The sequence below is a fragment of the Myxocyprinus asiaticus genome, chromosome 34 (genome assembly GCF_019703515.2).
Source record: "Myxocyprinus asiaticus isolate MX2 ecotype Aquarium Trade chromosome 34, UBuf_Myxa_2, whole genome shotgun sequence".
Lineage (NCBI taxonomy): Eukaryota > Metazoa > Chordata > Actinopteri > Cypriniformes > Catostomidae > Myxocyprinus > Myxocyprinus asiaticus.
This window is the reverse complement of record NC_059377.1, coordinates 26175555-26199757: the sequence shown is the minus strand read 5'-3', so window position 1 is coordinate 26199757 and position 24203 is coordinate 26175555. Positions and strand designations below refer to the sequence as shown.

The window sequence follows — 24203 nt, the reverse complement described above, 5'->3', positions numbered from 1 at the left end:
ACACATGCTTAAAGGTAAGCCTCAATAATTTATCATTTCTTTTTATTTCTTAAATTAACTTGTAGACCAGGTGCTCATTCCAGTTCTGGAGCACCACCAACACTGCACATTTTGGATGCCTCTTTGGATTTTATATTCTCAGTTTATGTGGAAGATCCTGATGAGCTGATGATGTAACCTGTTAGCATGTGATGTAACACTAGTTGGTTTGCCCCAATTTCATTTTTGCCTTAATGAATCGGCTCCCCCTAGTAGCGATGTTTCCCTCCAAGAAGTTAATCAAGTTATGTCAGTAGCAAGGAAGTTAATTCAATGTTGAACACAATTCTTCAGTGGCACATTCTGTTCTGCAGCCATGCTTTGTTTTGCCTTGCCTTTGTGAAAGCATCGTCTGTGAGTTCCCACTCTACTATTTAACACATAACATATATTTAGGAGTATTAATGAAGATGTTTAAATACAATTTTATATTAGTTCTTCATTGTGTTTGCCATAGCATATAAGCTAGGTTAATTCCCTTTAATGTATAACATAACAGTATTGAAGACATTTCTATGTTTCTATAATAGTAATTTACAAGTAAATTGCTGTATTTACTCTCACACTTAGATCTGCATAAAGAGGAAAACTTAAGTGTGCAAATGTGTACATTCAAGTTTACTGAGCATGTGGCAGAACTATTTATATTTGTGATTATTTATTAATTCATATTTTCTGTTTATTCATTGTTATTTACAGTTTTACTTCTAATGAAATGCATGATTACATCTTGGCATTTCATTAAACTGATAAACTGAGATGAATCCTGACTCGTCTGCATTTCATGGATGGAGTGTGGCTGGCTGTTAATTTGTATCTGTGCATGCAATGAGAACAGTACACTATTTTTTATTTTTATTTTTTCTTAGCTCATTGTATAAGTTATGAATATGTCTAAAATCTAAATTCATAAATGCTTTAAGTGGGATAGTAAGATTGATAAATACATTAGTTAATAATTTAAAATATTTTCAGGTGGTGAAAAATGGCACTTTTATTATTTATATACATATATATATATACAACAATTTTTATTGTTTCCATACACCAACTTAAATAGACATAACAGAAAATGTGGAATCAAATTATATAAAATTATAACCCTTCCCCCCAAACACTCCCACTCCCAGAGTATCTGCCGCTTTAGGGTGGTATATGCTACTCCCAAAAGTAGTACAGAGCAGGTGGCGCAGCTGTCAGTACCAAAAGAACTGAGACCTGAGAATCCCAAAATGTTGAACCATATTTTCAAAGGATCTCAACACTCCACTCTCATCTAGGTCATCGAGCATATTAATCTCCATCACAATCCACTCTGTCCAGCAAAAAGGGATTTATTAATACATAATTTTGCATTCAGCCATATGCTCGAGGCAACATTTAAATAAATGTCTGAATTAAACACTCTGGACACTTTTGTCCATATCGAGTGCAAATGCGAGATAACGGGGTATAACTTAACTTCGGTTAGTTTGATATAAAGGCTTTGCAATGGCGAAATAGGGGCAAGAACTTCTTATTCAATACAAAACCATGGAGGGGCTCTCTCAGGTGGAAGCGGCCAATGTGCCACATGTCTGAGACCGAATGCATAATAATAAAAAGAAAATCTTGGGTAGGCCTAGCCCACACTTTTCAATCGGCCTATGTAACTTTCTGAAATGTAATCTGGGACGTTTACCATTCCAAATGAAGGACTTCGCTATGCTATCAAATTGCTTGAAATAAGAGAGGGGGACATCTATAGGGAGAGATTGTAGCAGGTAGTTGAATTTTGGAATACAGTTCATTTTAATTAACCTTCCCAGTCATAGATAAATGTAATGAAGCTCATCTACCCACATTGCTCAAAAACCTTTTTAATAAAGGGTCAAAATGAACTCTTAACTACATCACACAAATTTGCTGGGAATAAAATACCCAAATACTTAATGCAATGTTTGGGCCACTGAAAGGCGCCACCTGAAAAGCCATTACCGGGCAGTATGCTGTCAGAGCCAAAGCTTCAGATTTAGACCAATTCACTCTGTATCCTGAGAACTTAGAAAAGGAATGAATAATTCTATGGAGGCATGGCATAGATCTAGCAGGGTCTATTTTATAATAAAATATAATCTGCGTAAAGCAAAAGCTTATGCGCCACACCTCCCGCCACAACCCCTGGAAAATCATCCTCCTTTCTTATCGCGGCTGCTAATGTTTCCAGGGCAAGACAAAACAATTAGGGGGAAAGAGGGCAACCCTGCCGGGTGCCCCTATCAAGAATAAAATACTCTGAAATTAATCCATTAGTTTGAACCGCCGCTACCGGGTGTCTATAAAGTAACTTAATCCACCCAATATAAGTATTCCCGAACCCGTACATTTCCAAAATCTTAAAAAGATAATCCCATTCTACCATATCAAATGCCTTTTCGGCATCAAGCGAGATGGCAGCGACCAGAGTCTGATCGTTCGCCACTGCCCACATGACATTAATGAAACACCTAATGTTATCAGAATAGTTACAGCCCCGAATAAGCCCCATCTGACCTATATGTATAAGAGATGTCATAACTTTACTTAATCAGTTAGCCAAAACTTTTGACAATATTTTAATTTCTAGCTGGGTCAGGGAAATTGGACGGTAACTCTTACACTCGCTTGGATCTTTGTCCTTTTTAAGAATCCTACTGATCCGGGCTTGTGTCATGGTTGGCTGAAGCTTTCCATTCTTTAATGATTCCGTATAAACTTCTAGAAAAGTGGAACCAATTCTGTAGCACAAGATCTAAAAAAATTCAGCAGCAAAGCCATCTGGCCCTGGAGCCTTGCCTGTAGGCAAGGCCTTAATTACCTCACCAAGCTCCTCCAAGATTATCTCAGAATCAAGAGAATTTTTTTGCTCAGCTGTCAGTTTAGGAAGTTCTAATGGTTCCACAAAGTTTCTAATATGCTCTTCAGTAGACAGAGATGTGGAACTATAAAGATCAAGATAGAATTCTTTAAAAGCATTATTAATATCAATGGCTGAGGTCAATATTTCACCACCAGCAGATTTCACTGAGGGAATGGCAGAAAAAACTCTCTCTGTTTTATATATCTAGCCAGTTGTTTCCCTGCCTTATCCCCCGACTCAAAGTATGACTGTCTTGCCCTGAATAGCCAAAACTCCACCTTCCGTGACAAAACAGTATTATATCTGTATTTCAATCGGTCAATTCTCTGAGGCCATTAGACATCCTTCAGTGCTTCATCTCTGCCTCGGCACTTTTAATATTCCCTTCCAATTCCACGAGTTCTTGTGCTTTGGATTTTTTGGTGAATGAGGCATACTGTATGATCCGACCCCTAAGAACCACCTTAAGTGCCTCCCAAGTCATGCCTACCGAGGATACCGAGGACCATTTGGTCTCCATATAAACATTGATTTCGGCCTTTAACATTTGTTGGAATTCAGGATTTTGCCAAAGGGATACATTAAAGAGGCAACTATATGATTTCCTTTTCTCTATATGTGGCAACACCTCTAAACACACCAGGGTGTGATCCAAGACTAAGATGTTTCCAATTGAGCAATCAACAACAGATGAAATGAGGGACTTACAGGTGCATCTCAATAAATTAGAATGTCGTGGAAAAGTTCATTTATTTCAGTAATTCAACTCAAATTGTGAAACTCGTGTATTAAATAAATTCAGTGCACACAGACTGAAGTAGTTTAAGTCTTTGGTTCTTTTAATTGTGATGATTTTGGCTCACATTTAACAAAAACCCACCAATTCACTATCTCAACAAATTAGAATACATCATAAGACCAATAAAAAAAACATTTTTAGTGAATTGTTGGCCTTCTGGAAAGTATGTTCATTTACTGTATATGTACTCAATACTTGGTAGGGGCTCCTTTTGATTTAATTACTGCCTCAATTCGGCGTGGCATGGAGGTGATCAGTTTGTGGCACTGCTGAGGTGGTATGGAAGCCCAGGTTTCTTTGACAGTGGCCTTCAGCTCATCTGCATTTTTTGGTCTCTTGTTTCTCATTTTCCTCTTGACAATACCCCATAGATTCTCTATGGGGTTCAGGTCTGGTGAGTTTGCTGGCCAGTCAAGCACACCAACACCATGGTCATTTAACCAACTTTTGGTGCTTTTGGCAGTGTGGGCAGGTGCCAAATCCTGCTGGAAAATGAAATCAGCATCTTTAAAAAGCTGGTCAGCAGAAGGAAGCATGAAGTGCTCCAAAATTTCTTGGTAAACAGGTGCAGTGACTTTGGTTTTCAAAAAACACAGTGGACCAACACCAGCAGATGACATTGCACCCCAAATCATCACAGACTGTGGAAACTTAACACTGGACTTCAAGTAACTTGGGCTATGAGCTTCTCCACCCTTCCTCCAGACTCTAGGACCTTGGTTTCCAAATGAAATACAAAACTTGCTCTCATCTGAAAAGAGGACTTTGGACCACTGGGCAACAGTCCAGTTCTTCTTCTCCTTAGCCCAGGTAAGACGCCTCTGACGTTGTCTGTGGTTCAGGAGTGGCTTAACAAGAGGAATACGACAACTGTAGCCAAATTCCTTGACACGTCTGTGCGTGTTGGCTCTTGATGCCTTGAACCCAAATTCTTGAATCGATTTTGCTTGACAGTCCTCATAAGGCTGCGGTTCTCTCGGTTGGTTGTGCATCTTTTTCTTCCAAACTTTTTCCTTCCACTCAACTTTCTGTTAACATGCTTGGATACAACACTCTGTGAACAGCCAGCTTCTTTGGCAATGAATGTTTGTGGCTTACCCTCCTTGTGAAGGGTGTCAATAATTGTCTTCTGGACAACTGTCAGATCAGCAGTCTTCCCCATGATTGTGTAGCCTAGTGAACCAAACTGAGAGACCATTTTGAAGGCTCAGGAAACCTTTGCAGGTGTTTTGAGTTGATTAGCTGATTGGCATGTCACCATATTCTAATTTGTTGAGATAGTGAATTTGTGGGTTTTTGTTAAATGTGAGCCAAAATCATCACAATTAAAAGAACCAAAGACTTAAACGACTTCAGTCTGTGTGCATTGAATTTATTTAAAACACGAGTTTCACAATTTGAGTTGAATTACTGAAATGAATTAACTTTTCCACGACATTCTAATTTATTGAGATGCACCTGTAGATATAAAAAATAGAAAAAATCTATTCTAGAGTAAATCTTATGGACTGATGAAAATTATTTTATAGTCCCTCCCAGAAAGGTTCAAATGTCTCCAAATATCTGTAAGACCAAGATATTTACACATCCTATCAATGTGTCAATGTTGCTCTAGGGGGCTTGCACACTTTTGCTTCACTATGATCAAGGACTGAGTCCATCAAAAGATTAAAGTCTCCTCCCAATATTATATCATGAGAGGTGCCAGCGGCTTGCAGCATCCATTCAAGATCTATAAAAAAGCCCTGATCATCAGCGTTAGGTGCATAAATATTAGCCAATATAAGAATTTCCCCCCTTAATTTCAGCAAAACAATAATGACTCTTCCTAATTTATCTTTACTCTGTTTGAGACATTTGAATTGTAGATGTTTACTTATCAGCGTAATGACTCACATGCTCTTACTCGAGCCAGCACTATAGAAAACATGCCCACCCCATATCCTCCTGAATTTTTCAGCTTCCTGCGGAGAATGATACATTTCTTGAAGAACTAGATCATATTTCTTATGCTTAAGAAGAGCAATAACCTTCCTTCTTTTTATGGGGTGCCCCAGCCCATTCATATTCCACATGGAGAGAGACAATCCACTCATATTAACATTTGACATTTTGACATATAAGAAAAAATAGATTGTGTGTCAAAAACAAGATTATAAAGATCACACTCCAACATTAGCGCAACAAGCAAAGCCCGAACATCCCCCAGAACAAAACAAACAGATAAAAGAAAAACGTACGCATTAACCCCACGCACGACAGCGCCAACTGGCGTCCGTCCCTCCAAACTCAAACAGTCCATGCACGCCTACGAGAACCCCCGCAATAACTTTGCCGTCGGATTGCTCAAGTCCAGTGTTTCTACACACATTTTGTGAGACAGAATTACACAGCAAAAGATAATCTATAAAACAAACTCCAGCCAATAGGCAGAATAAGCACAAAGAGTATGTAGATTCATCCATAAAACTGTCCTGAAGGTGTGATACTCTACAAAATAAACTCCAGCCGCTAGGCGGAACCAGCACAAAAAGAGCGCGTAGATTCTCAAACTGTCAAGCGTATGTTCAGTGAGCCGGCCCACTCGGATGCAACGTGAGTACAGCAAGATGACTTACTCACACCATTGGCTTTATGAAGGACATCGCTTGCTGTGGGCATGTGAATGTTTTATGGCCATCCTTAGCATCTATTCTCAATTTTGTCGGGAATATCAGTGCAAAAGCAACCTTCCGTTGATGTAAAAGTTTCTTGCATTCCTTGAACTGATCACGTTTCTCAAATCGCAACTGCATTTCACAAAGTCTGGGAACAAGAAAATGCTGTGGTTCTTCCAAGAAAGCCTTCCTTTACTCCTCACCTCGCGTTACACAAGATTTTTATCGGTTGATCTCAGAAATTTTGAATTAATCGGGGCCTGTCTCCCTCCGCGGGTTGCCGAGCAGGAACCCTGTGAGCTCGCTCGATTTCCAGTTTATGGCCTGCTATGTCGAGCAGATTCAGAAAGAGCCCATCCAGAAATTTCAGCAAATCCTGTCCCTCTACTTCCTCAGGAACTCCAACGATACGGACGTTATTTCGCTGGCAATGGTTTTCCATGTCCTCCAACTTCTCCCAGTCACGCTCCAAATCCACCTTGGTCGCTAGCGGATTAGTAGATAATTCCCTCTCTGATAACTCCAGGTAATCGATCCGTTTCTCGACATCCCCCACTCTAGTAACCACATCAGTGAACTTTGCCTCCATGGCAGTGAGTGATCGACATATCACAGCAAAATCCTCCAAGTCAGCGATGACCTTCATCAGCATTGCCGACATGTTCAGAATCTCTCGCCGCATTTCCCACACCTCCCCAACTAAATCGATTCCCAGGCTTGCGGCCTGCTCAGGGACATCAGCTTGAGCACTTAAGTGTCTTTTAATGTCTCCAGAGCCCTTGGATTTTGAATTCTTTGACATATTATCCTCCTAGAACAGTTATGGAACAGAGTGTATCAAATCTCACCGGTTTATGTCATTAAAAGTATTAAAACTAGCAAAGTGCGCAGAGCTCGCCGTTCACACGTCCGATCCTTGCATGGCATCATGTGACCCCCGCACTTTTATTATATTAAGACTTTTAATATTAATATATTACAAAAATCTGTAAATTAGCTTAATATTATTAGTAGAATAAACACATAATGTTAAAATTCATCATGTGTCATATACTAATTTAAGTCACTTCACATGATTTAATTGAGGAGGTTTCATTTTAAAAACTAGCCTTAAATACTAAACAATTTGGGTAACTTCACATGATTTAATTAAAGAGTTTTCATAAAAGAAAAAAAAAAGCTTAAAAAGTTCTTAAAAATATTATGTGTAATATTGTTCCCATACCTTTTTTTTTTTAAGTAGTTATCACAGAGTACTTTTTACAGTGAACATGTAAGCTTGTAATAATAAATAATTTAAAAAAAATTTAACACAACAAAATAGTTGTGTTCTAATAATCAAACATATCAAAATAAGCTTGCAATGATAAATAATAATATTTGTAGTTTTTTTAACTAAACCTAAAATAAAATAACCTTGTAATAATAAATAATGAACATGCTTTTTTGTTTTTAAACACAATAGAAAATATTTGTCTTCTAATAACTGAACAAATCAAAATTAGCTTGAAATAATAAATAATGAACATGTTTTTTTTTTTAACACAACATATATTAGTGTTTTAATAACATATCACAATAAGCTTGCAATAATAAATAGTGGGGTTTTTTTACACATAGGAAATTATATGTGTTCTATTAAGGGAACATATAAGCTTGTAATAATAAATAATGAACATGTTTTTTACACAACAGAAAATATTAGTGTTTTAATAAGTGAACATATTAAAAGAAGCTTGTAATAATAAATAATTAACATGTTTTTTTGTTTAACAACAAAATAGTTGTGTTCTAATAATCAAACATATCAAAGTAAGCTTGCGATTATAAATAATAAACATGTTTGTGGGGGCCTGGGTAGCTCAGTGGTAAAGACGCTGGCTATCACCCCTGGTGTTCGCTAGTTCGAATCCCAGGGTGAGTGACTCCAGCCAGGTCTCCGTGACTCCAGCCAGGTCTCCTAAGCAACCAAATTGGACCGGTTGCTAGGGAGGGTAGAGTCACATGGGGTAACCTCCTTGTGGTCACCATAATGTGGTCACGTGATGAGTTGAGCATGGTTGCCACGGTGGATGGTGTGAAGCCTCCACACGCGCTATGTCTCCGTAGCTTGTAGTGATAAGATGCGTGGGTTGAGGGTCTCAACTGGGATTCATCCTCCACCACCCAGACTGAGGCAAATCACTACGTGACCACAAGGACTTAAAAAGCACATTGAGAATTGGGCATTCCAAATTGGGAGAAAAAAAGGGGAAAAATAAAAAAAAAAAAAATTTTTTTTCACAACAGAAACTATTAGTGTTTTAATAACTGAACATATTAAAATAAGCTTGCAATAATAAATAATGACAAATTTTGTATTTTTTTTACACAGTATAAAATATTTGTGTTCTTATCAGTATAAGCTTATTAAAGCTTATTAAAATAAGCTTGTAATAATAAATAATGAACATGTTTTTTGTTTTTTAACACATTAGAAAATATTTGTGTTCAAATATGTGAACATATCAAAATAAGCTTGTAATAATAAATAATTAACATGTGTGGGGCCTGGGTAGCTCAGCGAGTACTGACGCTGACTACCAACCGGGCCAATTTGGTGGCTTAGGAGACCTGGCTGGAGTCACTCAGCACGCCCTGGATTTGAACTCACGACTCCAGCCAGGTCTCCTAAGCAACCAAATTGGCCCGGATGCTAGGGAGGGTAGAGTCACATGGGGTAACCTCCTTGTGGTCGCGATTAGGGGTTCTCGCTCTCAATGGGGTGCGTGGTAAATTGTGCATGGATCGCAGAGTGTAGCATGAGCCTCCACATGCTGGGAGTCTCCACGGTGTCATGCACAACAAGCCACGTGATAAGAAGCACGGATTGACTGTCTCAGAAGCGGAGGCAACTGAGACTTGTCCTCCGCCACCCGGATTGAGGTGAGTAACTGCGCCACCATGAGTACCTAGTAAGTAGTGGGAATTAGTAGAAAAGGGGATAAAGTAAAAAAAAAAATAAAACATAAAAAAATAATTAACATGTTTTGTAATAGTTTTTTTAACATAACAGAAAATATTTATGTTCCAAATTCCAATAAGTGAACAAATCAAACTAAGCTTGCAATAATAAATAATGAGCAGGTTTTGAAATTAAAAAATTAATGAAAAACACTATTTGAGTTCTAATAAGCGAACATATCAAAACAATCCTGTAGTAATAAATAATGATTGTGTTTTTCTTTTCAAACAGTTCTCACTTCTAATACGTGTTATGTTAGTATTTGATGCTGAAAAACATTTCAAGTATTTGGTTACTAAAAGATAACAGTTGGAAAGAACAATTAACTCATATTCAGTAGATTTCCCATGTGACTTGATTACATTTTACATTTAGTCATTTAGCAGACACTTTTATCCAAAGCGACTTACAAATGAGAAACATAGCAAGCAATTTGCCATACAAAGTTTAACAACATCTGCAGTATAAGACTGCCAAGTTCTCACAGTGGCTTGAGTAGTAAAGATGCTAGCACAGAAGAAAGAGACAGACAAGGATTTTTTTCCTGTACATTAATTGCAGTGGTAAGTGCAATTAGTGTGGGCTGGTTAAGTGCTCGCGGAACAGATGTGTTTTCAGCTGGTTCTTGAATGTTGAGAAGGTAACAGCAGATCGTATAGAGGTGTGGAGGCATACTATCACAACTGATTTTATAACTGTTTTATAACTAGCATATAACACATGTATTTGGGTTGGCTCACCAGATATAGAATATGAAGAGAAAGCCTGGTACAGAGATTGCGAGCTGTAGCTTTCTCCAGTCTCTGATGAGATAGGCCACACCCACCAGCAGCATGTAGCCAAAACCAAAGAAGTAGTCTGTGAAGATGCCTGCTAGCATTCGTCTCTGTGTGCTGGTCCACTCTGTGCCTGAGAAAGAGGGGTTGGAGGGGAGGTTTTAAGAATTTAGGGCTGGCTGGGATCAGGGTTTAAGGGCTAAATCTAGGGTGTTTAGGTCTAAGGCAAAGAAGAGGGGGGAGTTGGTTACTGTTGGCTACTATAGTAACTATATGTTTCAGTTTCATATTGTGGTACAGTTAATCATGCTGTGAAATGCCCTACTTTTTATTTTTGCCACTAGATTTCTAAAGAGATTAAATTAGTGAGCAGGAGCTCAGTATGGAATTTATAATCTCATTCATATTCACATGTATTCATATGTAAAGTGTACAAATACATTTTTGTCCATTTGGATTGAGACTGAAAAAACATTATCAACCTATGGACAGCATCTAAAACATTAACCTAAATAAAGGTTTACAACACTTTGAGGTTCCTAGATTATTGAATTGATGGGTTGATATTATTGTATTTACAATAAATTAATTACATATAATATTAAAAAACTGATATACTGTAAATAAAATGATTTAGAAGCTGTCCATTTGTTGATAGTGTAGGTATATTTGCCTATACAAACTTAAAAAAATGTACATGCTACAACCACTCTTTACCTAAGAATACTGACGAATTCTTAAGAGATCAGAATCAGAATCAGAATGAGCTTTATTGCCAAGTATGCTTACACATACAAGGAATTTGTCTTGGTGACAAGAGCTTCCAGTACACAACAATACAAAACAGCAACAAGACTTTTAAAAAATAATTACAAATTGAATTAAAAAATATTTAAAAGAAAATAAAGTATATATATAGAATACACAATGGACAATATATATATATATATATATATATATATATATATATATATATATATATATATATATCACACACACATACATACATACATACATACATACATATACACACATATATACATATATATATATGTACATACATATATTTATACACATATATACATACATACACACATACATGTGTAGTGCATACAGTGCAAGGGAATGTAATGGCAAAAGAGGTTGGATGTGTTGGATAATATAAAAAGACTAAGCATGTAATTAAGACTTAAGTTACCTGTCATTTAGACTATGCTTTTTAACCAAAGTGAGTTACAGTAACTTAATTGCTGGAACAATTTTTCATCTTTAAACTGGAGTTAAGCGCCTTGCTCAAGCGCACAATGACCAAGGTCAAGGGTCATCCAAACATGCAACCTTTTGTTTTACCAACCTATAGATCTTCAATCATGCCACTCAAAGCTCTACTCATCCTTTATCATTAGTAAATGTTTGTTAGCACACCTGATTATCATCTCTTTTTTTCTCCAAAGAACAGCTTAATGGGAAAGCGCATGATCAATCAAATATATTAGATTAAAACATGGAAATGGATATGGTTACAGTTAAGGTCTTCTTGTATATTAATGGCTAAATAGTTCATCTGAGGTACCCTGGGGCTCACCTAGCACAAAAGCATTGATTATCACGCCCGAGACTGATGTTCCTATGATGAAGCGCAGGGTGACATAAACAGGAAAGTTTGGAGCAAAGGCAGCAGCCACACCAAACACTGTCTGAAGGGCTAAAGACAAGAGCATGGCAAACCTCCTCCCATACCTTACAGAGAGAGAGAGAGAGAGAGAGAAAGAGAGAAAGGGAGAAAGAGAGAGAACTGATGAGAAATTTTGAAATGCTAAAATGTTTGAGAATGGATGGGTGTCTTTTTTTATAGTTGACCATTACAGTAGAGGTTGTGATAAAATGATATACAGGGTGAATTTAGGTAAATTTACCCGAATTCACCTTACTTATAATGCAAGTATACAGACCACTTTACATTATGTAATACAGTAGAGTGTATATACTTTCTATGAATGCATAAATATCTCTGGGGTATATACACGACATTAAAAATGTCTTTAATGAAAATGTGCAATGAAAATTTAACGCAGAAAGAGTTGAATGGGAAAAGAAACAAAGGTTGTTTAAGGTTGAGTAAACAAAGCACAAATATGAGTGTGGTAATGTACCTGTCTGCCATAGCTCCAAACACAACAGCTCCCACAAGTAGTCCCAGCATATAGACAGAGGAACCCAGACTGTTTAGACCTGCCTTGTCACACACCAGATCCCACTGCACACATAAACATGCACAAAATACAAATATTAGTCCTTAAAAAGTTCATTAACAATTATTTAAAATAAAACATTCAGTGACATAATGCATGGCAGATGGGCTATATGCAGTATGGCATTTATTTAGATATGTTTAAGGATGTATGTACTCAATAAGTGCATCCAAATGGGAAATAGAGGGGACGAGGTGGGGATTCAATGTCTTGTGAGCTTATTGTTGTTGTAAATTTAGACTTTCCTAATTAGATAAAGGGAGGAGGGGGTATAGAAAGGGAGAAGGCTTAAGAGTTCACGGGTCAAGGGTAGTAACAGCAGAAACAGAAACAATCAGGTTCATGTGTAACTAAATTACTGTTTCTCCTGCAAGTTAAGTAAATCAGATTGTTCACTGTTTCGATAATGAATCAATATTTAATGTTTCAATAATATGGCTGTGTATGTATATGTCTGATGCCAAAGACTGAATTAATGTCCTTTAGTCATTAATTAAAATGTGAATATCGGTCAATTTGTGGTAGCTAGTGATACTTATTTAAGACTTTATTTACATGCTATGTTTTACAGTAAATGAGACAGTCCACATTGTTACCTTTGTACCTTTGTTTAAAATAAAAAATGTCATGTGGTGTAACAGTTCAGAGACAGTAAAAAAAATAAATAAATACAAAATCAGTATCATTAATTTTTTTTACATTTTAATATTTGTGCAGAATAATCTTTTATTAATATTTCTTTAAAAAATAAGCAGTGAATTTTTTTCTATTATTAATATAATATTAAATATTAAAATCTTGTGTGCACCAAATCAAAGTCATGTGTCAATGTGTAGTTTGCCATTTTGTTGTCATGTGGCCAAAAAAAAAAAATAATAATAATAATAAAAAAAATAAGTAGAAAAGGACAACAGCAAGGACCCCTTTAGACCCTCAAGGCTGTGTGTAAAGTTTTTTTTTAAATCTGATATTTTGACATTTTTATGAAAAGGTACATTTTTGTTCAGGTCGCATGGAGTAACCCTGAGTAAACCTCTTGATATTCTTGACTCAAAAATCCATGATATTAGTAAAATAATATTTTTTTTTTTACCTTGAAAAATATGTTTGAAAATGTTTGTGTACACTCTCATGTCTTCAAGGTGCAAGGAAAGTATTTAAATAAATTTTACTTGCTGGTTTCACCGCATGACATTTTTAAAGTTGTAAAACATTTTGTGCAAGAAAAGCTACAGCTACTTAATTAAACAGTACTGGAAATGTCAAGTTTTGGGCTCAAATCTTAAATATCTATGTTCCTTGAACTTTTTTTTCTTAAAAATCCATAGACTTTTATCTATCTTTTAGATAGAAATTAAGTGTTAATAACTCAAACTATGGGGAATACCTATAATGCCTTGCACTTGACTTATTTAATTATGTTTCCTTGATCAAAGCATTTAAATAGTTGTATTGAGAATTCATAGAGGTTTTAGCTATTTTGTAGTATTATTAATGTTGTTTTGTTACAAATCGTTGTTTCGTGTGATGTCACCATTACAGTGATCTGCGTCCCCTTTAGTCAGTTTGACCCTGTAAACACCATCTCTGTTCTGCTTGTGCATGTGCAACTGAAGTTAAGGTGTTATGCAATTCTGTGAAAAAATTTAATGATTGATCTAGAATCAGTTAACATCTTTTATCTTTTTTTTTAAGATGTGTTATTGTATGACCTAAATTTGCATCCATTCAATTAAAATTATTTAGTAGAAACAACAACATTTATGCAATAGCAAATCTGAGTTAAGTCTAAGTGCGTCTAGTAGCCTTCTATCTAATCACCAATTTAAGTGAACTTAATTACACAAGTTTTGGAGACGCAATTACTCAATTCATTTGAGGGAACAAGTTTACTCAATCAATTAGAGTTAATTCAACTTATTAGGGTTTCTAATTTTTATCACCTCAGTCAACCTTATTTGGCACTGACATGTATCATAAATTAACAAATTGCGGTCTACAGTTTTTTCTGTAAAAATATTTAATCACAACATTTTTTATTTATTTATTTATTTTTTTAATTACAAGAGACCTGAGCAAAGTTGCAAAGCTCACACTGAATTGCAGTTCTGAAGAATGCTCCTCTTTGCAGCTATAGTGTAATTAAACAATGTGAATGACCGACCCAACAATGTGTTACCTCAGTGACTGTGGTGCTCTCGAAGATATCGAGGCTATACACCCATCCTGTCTCACAACTTGAACGTGAACTTTGGTTCTCTCCTGAAATGAAAGCGCACGAGTCCGCATGCCCAGACAGGAGGGAGATGCTCAAGTTCACATTTGAACGATTGTGGCCGGTAAGTGACCAGTCCTCGACACGTGAACCCCGACAACGGTGCGGTGGTGTGGCGCCTGTGAAGACGCTCGCCATCATGTGAAATGCGAGAAAGATCTGCGGTAGACATATCCACACATACAAAAGCTTCTGGTATTTCCCGAACCCACCGATTGTGTCTAACAGCTGTTCGAAATTCATTTCCGATCTTTAGAAAAATAAGTCTGATACCCCGATCAGAATACAGTGTTCACTTGAAAAGTCAAGCTCTGTCAATACTAGCCTCCAGAACCACATAAGATAAAAACCATCATACAATTTTCATCTTGAGGAAAGCGCACAGAGATCAAAAACAAATGTTAACGCAGATTCAGCGCGTGCAATTCTTTGTTGTTGTTGCTTGGTTTGTAAAACCTCCATAACAATATAAGCTAAGAAGCAAACATAATTGTTCTGCACCCGTTCACGGAAAAGATGCGGATATATATATAAAATAATCATAATAATAATAAAAAAAAAACAACTTTAAAACCAACAGGTACTAGCTACAGAAAGCCATCCCATCCTTCGCGACAGAGCATTGCTTTGCTTTTGAGATACTGTATCACCGAACATAACATACACACGCGCGCTTAGCTTGTTACAAAATCGTGAAACAACTAGAAAGGCTGGAGCAGAACAACCCGTCGACTGGAATGGATCGAGAGCTTGTGTACTGCTTTCGCCCATTCGGCCAGAATCTAAGGGAAATAAAAAGGCAAACATTATTTGTGCACTACAGTGCAATGAGTTTGAAAAATCATATTTGATCATGAGCTAAGCCTGCGGTGAAGTCCTAGTCTAAATGGGACACGCATAATGAGACTGTAGATCAAAGCTTTGTGTAAATTAGTCCCACGCGACCCCGCTGCACCTTACACGGGAAAAACACCCTCCGGTTGAAAACAAGAAAACAGATATGATGACTTTGACTTCAAGTAACAAAAGCATGCATGCATTCCTGAAAGATTTGTTTCTTTCTTTTTTTTTAAATGTCATTATAGCCAGATCATTTAAAATCTTTAAAGTGTGCATAAATTTGTTTTTAAAAACCAATGCAACATTAATGCAAAATTAATGAGTTGGCTATTGTAATGAAAGTTGTGTGTTCCATCTGTCAGTGTGTGTACAGGGAGTAATGATAATGACAACAGTTTCCACAACAGTATTGGTTTTGAACCTGCAAATTATTAATTCTGTGTATTCATTGAATAACAACACTGCTTGTGTAGATAGGAAAATACAATGAAAAATGAATTCAGTACACAAATAACATAAATATATGCCCATATCACTGAGGAAATGGTAACAATTATTGAAGCAGTTGAATAGTATAAAAAGGCTTTAAATCCAAGCAGCTGTTCAAAGGGACCTACCCATCAATAGAGATAGTAGATGTAAAAAATAAAGACTACTACAACAATTATCATAATGCAAACAGTTTAACTAACAACTGTATTAGGCCTGCCCTGATACTCTATGATTTAGTTATTTATTGCAATATATATGCTCAAAAATGCATACACATGTATAAACAGCATGGACACTGAGTCCCTAAAGTATAGAACTTTAGTATAGAATTATAGAAATAGCCTCCCCTAATTTGTTCATCAAATTAGAAATCTAGTACCTGTTATTCATTCAAAAAAAAAATTAAGTCATTACCCTTACTTAATTGAATTTGAGAAAGTTTTTACAAGCAACTGAATTTCTTTCATTCAGATTAAGTCAATTTCATTCAGCCAACATAATTTAGTTGGATTGGGTCAAATCAATAGTAGTTTTAACCACTTTATTTGGTTCATCAAACTAAATTTACTAATATTTTTGTCTAATGTAATTTAATTAATTTTCTCATGTTGATCCAACTTAAGTTATATTATTAATCATTAGTATATGCCAGGTGAGCATGTATAAGAAAAGTGAAACTGTTCCACTGTCAGTTTGATAGCAACTGTTTATAGAGCTAAGCAGCACTCGAATCAAACTCGAATCAAACATCACTTGAACTTGAAAGTCCATCCTCAACCTTAACACAAGTGCCAATTTTCAGCATAACACTGTAAACCTTAAGTTAGCAGAACTCAAAATCAGTTACATAATTTTTTTTTAAGTTAATAGAACTTTTAGATTTTAATTTTGTACTACACATGCATGTTAATTGCTCTTTATTTGAAATATTGAGTAGCTAACTCATACATTTTGACAGCATTTAACTTTAACTCTTGCTGAACTCAAAATTAAAAAGTAATTTCAACTTCAAGTAGAGAAAACCTGGCTATTCCTAGCTAGAATTAGATAGTACTGCTAATTGGACACACTATGCTTTAACTATCATAAAAACTGAGTAAAACAATTTAAAACATTCTAAACTCATATCAGTTCTAAACCTTATCTCAAGATCCACTATTCATCATAATGGTAACCCCCAAAAGTCCAACATAACAGAAACTCTTTTAAATAACACAACAAAACATTAAACACAAACAAATCTTCCCCTTTTCATTCATCTTACACAAAGAAACATTACATAACACTTTATTTGAACATTTACTCTCCCTGTGGTGTGCCATACAAAGCATGCTGGGAAATATAAAACCCCTGCCCAGTTTCAGTTTAAGTTCCTGTAAATTTAAAGAGACAAGTTCATCATACACAAAACAACTCAGGTTACTTAAAAGGTGTCAGTTTCATGAACTCAAAAGAAAGAGAAAGTTCTAAATACTCATCATGGTTAATTTATTTGAACTAATTTGTATGATTTAATTTTTACCTACTCAAAACAAGTAATTATTTTGATCATTAGGGTTTACAGTGAACGGTAACCCCCAAAACTCCAGCCTAACAAGCAAGTCTTTTAAAATACCAATATAACAGAACATTAAACGTGAACAAATTCTCCTCCTATTCTCATCTTGCTTAAAAATGCATAAAATAAAACTTAATTTCGACATCTGTTCACCCCATCCAGTCTTGTGCAGAGCATACTGTGAAATGGAAATCCCCTGCCGAGTTTCATCAATGCTGCAAAAAGTATTGATGTAGTCCAAACTCAAATGGATTAAGTAAACTTAAATTTGACACATTTTTTTGAATAGAACGCAATGAAATCAAGTTGTGACAAAATGTTCTAGAATTATGTTGCTTAAGTTCATTTTTAGATGAAGTAAACTGAACAACCTGCAAAAATCCTATACTGAGTGTATCAGCAAACACTTCTGGTAACACAATGAGCTTGGAAACAGGCGACACTCACATCCAAGACATCTGAAACACATAGCAGAGAGGCATAGAATTGAGTATTCCTTCCACTTATACAAGGACAGTACTTCACTGTATATTGTCTTTGACAGAATGGATTTCCTTCTCCCTGCCACTCCCAAGCTAAGGTGCTTGTAAAGGGTTAAATTGGAAGGAAATCCCTGCACCTGCCTCTTAAGTTAGTGGCCTGATCAGATATAAACTCAAAGGACTTTCCCTGATCATGTAATAAATTGATGTAGTGGAGCCATAAGAAATGATTCTGTGTCAATGTCATATATAACAGATCCAGGTGGATACACCTTGTAGTGAGTAGCACTTATCCTGTCTTTTGCTCACCGTTACAGTAAATGGTCTAACACCATCTATACATCAACCAAAAAGGACACTGGTAAGGGACGAGCAGCAGAGAGTTCTGGCATTTTAGGAGTGACCAGATTTTTGTGACACTTACGACCTTCCATGCATTGATGCTGATGTCCCCTGATGGCTTGTCTATTGTATGTTCTGTATGTTCTCAGCAGCTTGGAAAACACGTTCATGCCAGGATATAGGAAATAGTTGTCATTATCTTTCAGGGGCCCCCTACTTTAATACTTGGTTGAACCAGCTTTTGCAGCGATTACAGCCATCAGTCTTTATGGATAAGTCTCTATCGACTTTGCACAACATGATAGAGCAATATTAGCCTATTTCAGTCCCTGCTGCTGAAAAACACCCCTATAACATGATGCCACCAGCAGCGTGCTACACTGTGAGGATGGTGTTATGTGGCTGATGTGCAGAGTTGGCTTTGCGCAACACATTCCATTTAGTCTTTAAGCCAAAACGTTCCACTTTAGTCTCATCAGACCACAAGACCTTCTGCCACAACTTTGCAGTATCTTCCAAGTAATGTGCTGAAAAGTCTTTATGGGCAAACATGTGCTTCTTCCTAGCCATACTTTAATATATTCTAAATTTGGAGTCTGACACAAAAAAATGTGAAAACTGCAATGGAGTACTTTTTCAGTGCACTGTCCTTTTTTCGCTGTACATCTTGCCACTGCAGTCTCTTGGCACAATCATGATTTTAAGCTTGATTATACTTCCTAGTGCTTGATGCATGTGTAAAGCGATAGATGTTGTTAGGAAGTGGAATCAAGCTTGAAATTATGATCGTCAAGGAGACTGCTGTCAAGATTTGTGACAATGGGGCTATATTTTGGTCTGTTCTCACCCAAAACAATAGGATCACTTCAGAAGACATTGATTAAACCACTGGAGTCATGTGGATTACTTTTATGCTGCATTTATGTGCTTTTTAGAGCTTCAAAGTTTTGGTCACCATTCACTTGCATTGTATGGACCTACAGAGCTGAAATATTCTTCTAAAAATCTTTGTTTGTGTTCTGTAGAAGAAAGAAAGTAATACACATCTGGGATGACATGTGGATGAGTAAATAATGAGAGAATTTTCATTTTTGGCTGAATTATCCCTTTAATGCATACAACCCAACATCCCATAATGCTTAGCTCGCGTTGCACGAACAGCCTAGATGTGTGAGTGTCGTCACTTCCGTCAATCTTGAACATGGAGGCGAATGGTTTGAAGCTGAATTTCTGGGAGAATGGACCGAAACCTGGTCAGTTTTATTCATTCCCGGGTAACAGCAGCACGGTTCCTGGATGTGGACCCATTAAACACACACTGTAAGTTCATTTCGATTTTATGAATTTTGTGTTTATTAGTCGCTGTTTGCAGTTTCGATCTGCCTTTTCTGTGCTGCATCATCATGGAGGAACGTTGCTGTTTACCCCGGCGAACAGCCTCAAGTGTGTTTGACGGCTCTTTGTTAAGTTTTACGATATTCTAAATCTACTTCATTCCTGTTTTGTTTTTAGTAATCTCTTGGTCTTTGTGAAAAATTAAGATTTATATGGTCCAGCTATCGGCTAGCTTATTAGCAATAATGCTAATGAATAGGCAAATATCAGAACTAGGCTAGAACCTATATAGAACTATAGAATAGTTGTCAAGAACAATATATACAATGACTTTCTTGGTATAGGCTAATTTTTGACAAAATGCTTAAACAATAATTTATAGAAATGCAAAATGTGCAATATTTACTGTTAAATTTAGTCATATAGCAAACGCTTTTATCCGTGTATATCAGATATTATAATATTAAAGTATGTAATAATTATTTAAAAAAGGTAAATAGCCTACATATCATGCATCAAATGCTTGACTAGTTATGAAATGCAAATAATTTGATTAAACTTATAGCTCTCAAAAAAAAAAAAAAAAAAAAAAAAAATCTATTTGTACAACCAATAACAATTTTGTATTTTCATTGAATTGTAAACCTGCTTAACTTCTAATCATTCATGTTTTTCAGCAACCCCATGGTAACAGGCACATCAGTGCTGGGTGTGAAGTTTAATGGTGGTGTAATCATTGCTGCTGACATGCTCGGCTCTTATGGGTCCCTGGCACGGTTCCGCAACATCTCCCGACTCATGAAAGTCAACAACAGCACCATTCTAGGAGCCTCAGGAGACTATGCTGACTATCAGTACCTTAAACAGATCATTGAACAGATGGTGTAAGTATACACACATTTGTTTATGATTTGGCTTAATTTTTGTTTTTTTGTCAGACTGTGTCTGGGCTTGTTTGAGGATAAGCTAACAGTATATATATCAAACCAAGAAAAAGTTTTATGTTCAGTCTTTAAAACAAAGTAATATTTCAGAAGACAAGCTTCTAACCTGTGTTTGTTTAGGATTGATGAGGAGCTTCTTGGAGATGGACATGGCTACACTCCCAAAGCAATCCACTCCTGGCTCACACGGGTCATGTACAACCGCCGCAGCAAGATGAACCCATTGTGGAACACAGTGGTCATTGGTGGATTTTACAATGGAGAAAGGTGAGACAATTTCCATCCAAAAACTATTCACTGCTAATTAGTTTAATTCAGCAGTCTACTGTTTCTTAAGTTTCACTGAACAAGAAAAATTTATTCGTTTTTTTTTTCCATTGTCTCCCTCAAGCTTTCTTGGTTATGTTGACAAGTTAGGAGTTGCATATGAAGCCCCAACAGTAGCAACAGGATTTGGTGCCTATTTGGCTCAGGTAAGGCTTTTGATCGCTATTTTGCTACTGTTATATTTGACAATTTTCACAGCACTGAAATGACACACTGCTTCTCTCGTGCTCCATCTTTGGTTACAATGGTGTCAACAGTACAAAAGTATCTTTTTTAAGAGTTGGATTTCGCCGTATGTATTTTAGTGTATAAATCTGGCAAAGCATTAACTCTCAGTTGAAACAGTACGGAGCCCCTTAGAGGACAGGGCGAGAATTAATTTTTTGCGTGCCCTCACAATAAGTTGGTTAGCGTAAGTAGATGCATAGCTGAGTAGACTCGAATGCCGTTGAATGGGGGACCAGAGCAAATACAATTTTTGCTTACCCGTTTGCTCCAACAGCAAAAGAAAAAAAATCAATGATTACGTTTTCACAGCTTTGCAAAAGAATATAAAAATGTAGTGCGCTGGATAACAGCAGTAAGAGAGAAATAGGCAACATTTTCTGTCACTCCCTCAGCAGCTATGTTAGAAGCCTCGCGTGCCCTCGTAATTAATTTATCATTGTTTTACTACAGTAACCATATTTTAACCATGATATTCTAAGTGAAACCATAGTGATAATCCAGGAAAACGAAAACTCATAATATTGTGGTTATGGTTTGAATACAAACACCATAGTTTAACTATGGTTTTACTATAGTAACCATAGATTTTGGCGGAATTCATTTTTCAGTAGTAATATTTTGGTAACCATGACTGTTGTTAGCTAACCATGTTTTGTTTTTGGGAAGAATCCATGGTTTTACTATAGAAATATAGTAGACTGTAGTAACCATAGTGTTTGGTGGAAATCATTAATATTGTAATAACTAGGAAAAGTTAAGTAACTGTATTTTTTGGTGTAACCATGGTTTAATACATAGGTTTTACTATAGATTAACCAAGGTAATTATTGTGGTTACCATGGTTTTGTAAAACCATAGTTTTCATTTGGTTTTATTATGAATATCAAGGTTAAAATATGCTTACTATAGTAAAACCATGGTAAATGTATTGTGAGGGCACGCAAAACTATTTTTGAACAAAAATTCCACCCTGTCCTCTAAGCGGCTCCATAGAACATCATGCTGGTTAATTAAAACTAAAACCCTCCTGTCAGCATTTTATCCACTAAGTCATGTCAACAACTAGGTTATAAGATGAAGCAGGAATTTATCAAGTGTGTGTATATTTTTGCAGCCCTTGATGAGGGAGGTGCTGGAAAACAAGGTAGAAATTACAAAGGATGAGGCACGAGCACTGATAGAGCGATGCCTTAAAGTTCTGTACTACCGTGATGCCCGCTCCTACAACAGGGTAAGACGTGCTCTTTGCTCTATTCATAAAGAGACAATAAGTTGAAAAGATCATCATTCCAGATAAAACATAATATGTGCTTTATAAGTATATTTTTAATAATTTAATATGATACATTTTGGGGGGTTTGCCATAGCATGAGATTGCCATTGTAACAGCTGAAGGCGTTGAGATTATTGGACCACTGTCATCTGAAACAAACTGGGACATTGCCCACCTGGTCAGGTAAAGTAAAATGATTTATGATGCATCTCTGTGAATAAAAGTTTTGCATACGTTTTCCTGCAATGAGAGTTTATTACCAAGCAGTGAAACTGTAATATACATTTATACCATTCTAATGAAAAATAACTACTTAGTACACTGAATAGTTTTGCATGAATAACTTTCTAAACATCTGCCTTTATATTTATGTATTCTTCAAATGTCATATTTTTAAATTAGTGTAACATTTAGTGTTGCTTCTGTGTCATTCCTTGCTTTTGGATATAAATATCAGTGCACTAAATACATTGTTATACCATGATTGCAGAATCAGTTATTTTATTGACTCAACTATTCTTTTTTTTATTGCAGTGGTTTTGAATGAGCCCTCATCCTGCTGACCCTGTTTTTCCACATCATCTTTTGACATGCTCTTAGTATCACCAGATCATTATTGTATTGTCAAGACTACAGTTAGACTTGTTTCTTTTGTTATATAGAAATAAATTTCACAAGTTGTTTGGTGTGTCCCCATTGTACTTTTTCATATTTAAATGGTGTATTTATATTTAACATGGACCCATAACAATTAAACTAGAGTGTTTTCACACTCAGATTAGCGGTTAATAATTTTGTTACTGTTGCCAGCTACGCATTGTGAAACAACGATTTATTGACATAAAGGAAGCACTGTCACGTACATTCTCTGCTCATTTGCTATCATCTCTGCTTTGCTCAGACAAAATAGTTTAAGTATTGATATAGTGCAAAATATTTACCACCCCCCCTCGTTCCAACATGGCTGTAGTGTTAAGTACAAAAACATTTGAGTTATAAACCTTAAGCAATTACAACGAAAATGAATTCACACCTGAGGTGTGGTGATGCGGACTTTACACATAGGTATGTGAAATAATTCAACAATCGGAGTCTGCTAATACTGTCGTTACCACATGTTGGGCCCTATGATTTCTGTAATGCGGAAAACACAATCACAGAATCCAACCATACAAATGGCATTAGTTATAAATCGCAGAATGCCACGGAATTTTACATATTTGGGATGAAAATGTATGTTTGAATGCACAATTAACCAAAATAAAATCACGATATATCCTAGTGTAATTATATAGACCATTCTCAAATATCAGGGTTTAGAATGCGGAAGTAAACTATAGCAGGTACATTTGTATAGCGGAGAACAGGAGACTACAGAAAATATAATTTTCATTTACCCATTTGTTACAACAGCAAAAAAAAATCAGTTACAATTTCACAGCTTTCCAAAAGAAGAATGTGGTGGATTACAGCAGGCAGAAGAGAGAAAGAGGCCCTAGTAGAAACCTCATCGCAGCTGTGGTAACTCATTTTTTAAAACTAATTCCAGGGTAATTTGATAATTGTTATACATTTACACTAAATTAAAAAAAATTGTAAATATAAAGTTTGCTAGATTTACACTGCTAAATAAGGCAGAAATGCGTCACAGTATGAAAAGTCGTCATTTTTATTTGTATAGCATTTTTCACAACACAAAGCA

At 36.1% G+C, this 24203-nt stretch overlaps 2 protein-coding genes across 2 annotated transcripts in view; one reads left to right on the top strand and one right to left on the bottom strand.

Annotated features, from left to right (window-relative positions):
• Positions 1-15097, bottom strand: part of LOC127425214 (organic cation transporter protein-like) — a 28297-nt gene extending 13200 nt beyond the window's left edge. The window contains exons 1-4 of the mRNA XM_051670934.1: positions 14585-15097; positions 12307-12410; positions 11739-11893; positions 10118-10286 (exon numbers count right to left, since the gene is read on the bottom strand). Of these exons, the coding sequence (XP_051526894.1) occupies positions 10118-10286; positions 11739-11893; positions 12307-12410; positions 14585-14923 (767 nt within the window). The 5' untranslated portion in view covers positions 14924-15097. The remainder of the gene's footprint in view (positions 1-10117; positions 10287-11738; positions 11894-12306; positions 12411-14584) is intronic.
• Positions 15098-19573: 4476 nt separating this feature from the next.
• On the top strand, positions 19574-23183 carry LOC127425356 (proteasome subunit beta type-4-like). The gene is made up of 7 exons (XM_051671276.1): positions 19574-19714; positions 20407-20613; positions 20794-20940; positions 21065-21146; positions 22343-22459; positions 22596-22684; positions 23036-23183. Exons 1-7 carry the CDS (start codon positions 19596-19598, stop codon positions 23046-23048), a joined length of 774 nt encoding a protein of 257 aa, XP_051527236.1. The 5' UTR covers positions 19574-19595; the 3' UTR covers positions 23049-23183.
• The last annotated feature ends 1020 nt before the right edge of the window (positions 23184-24203 follow it).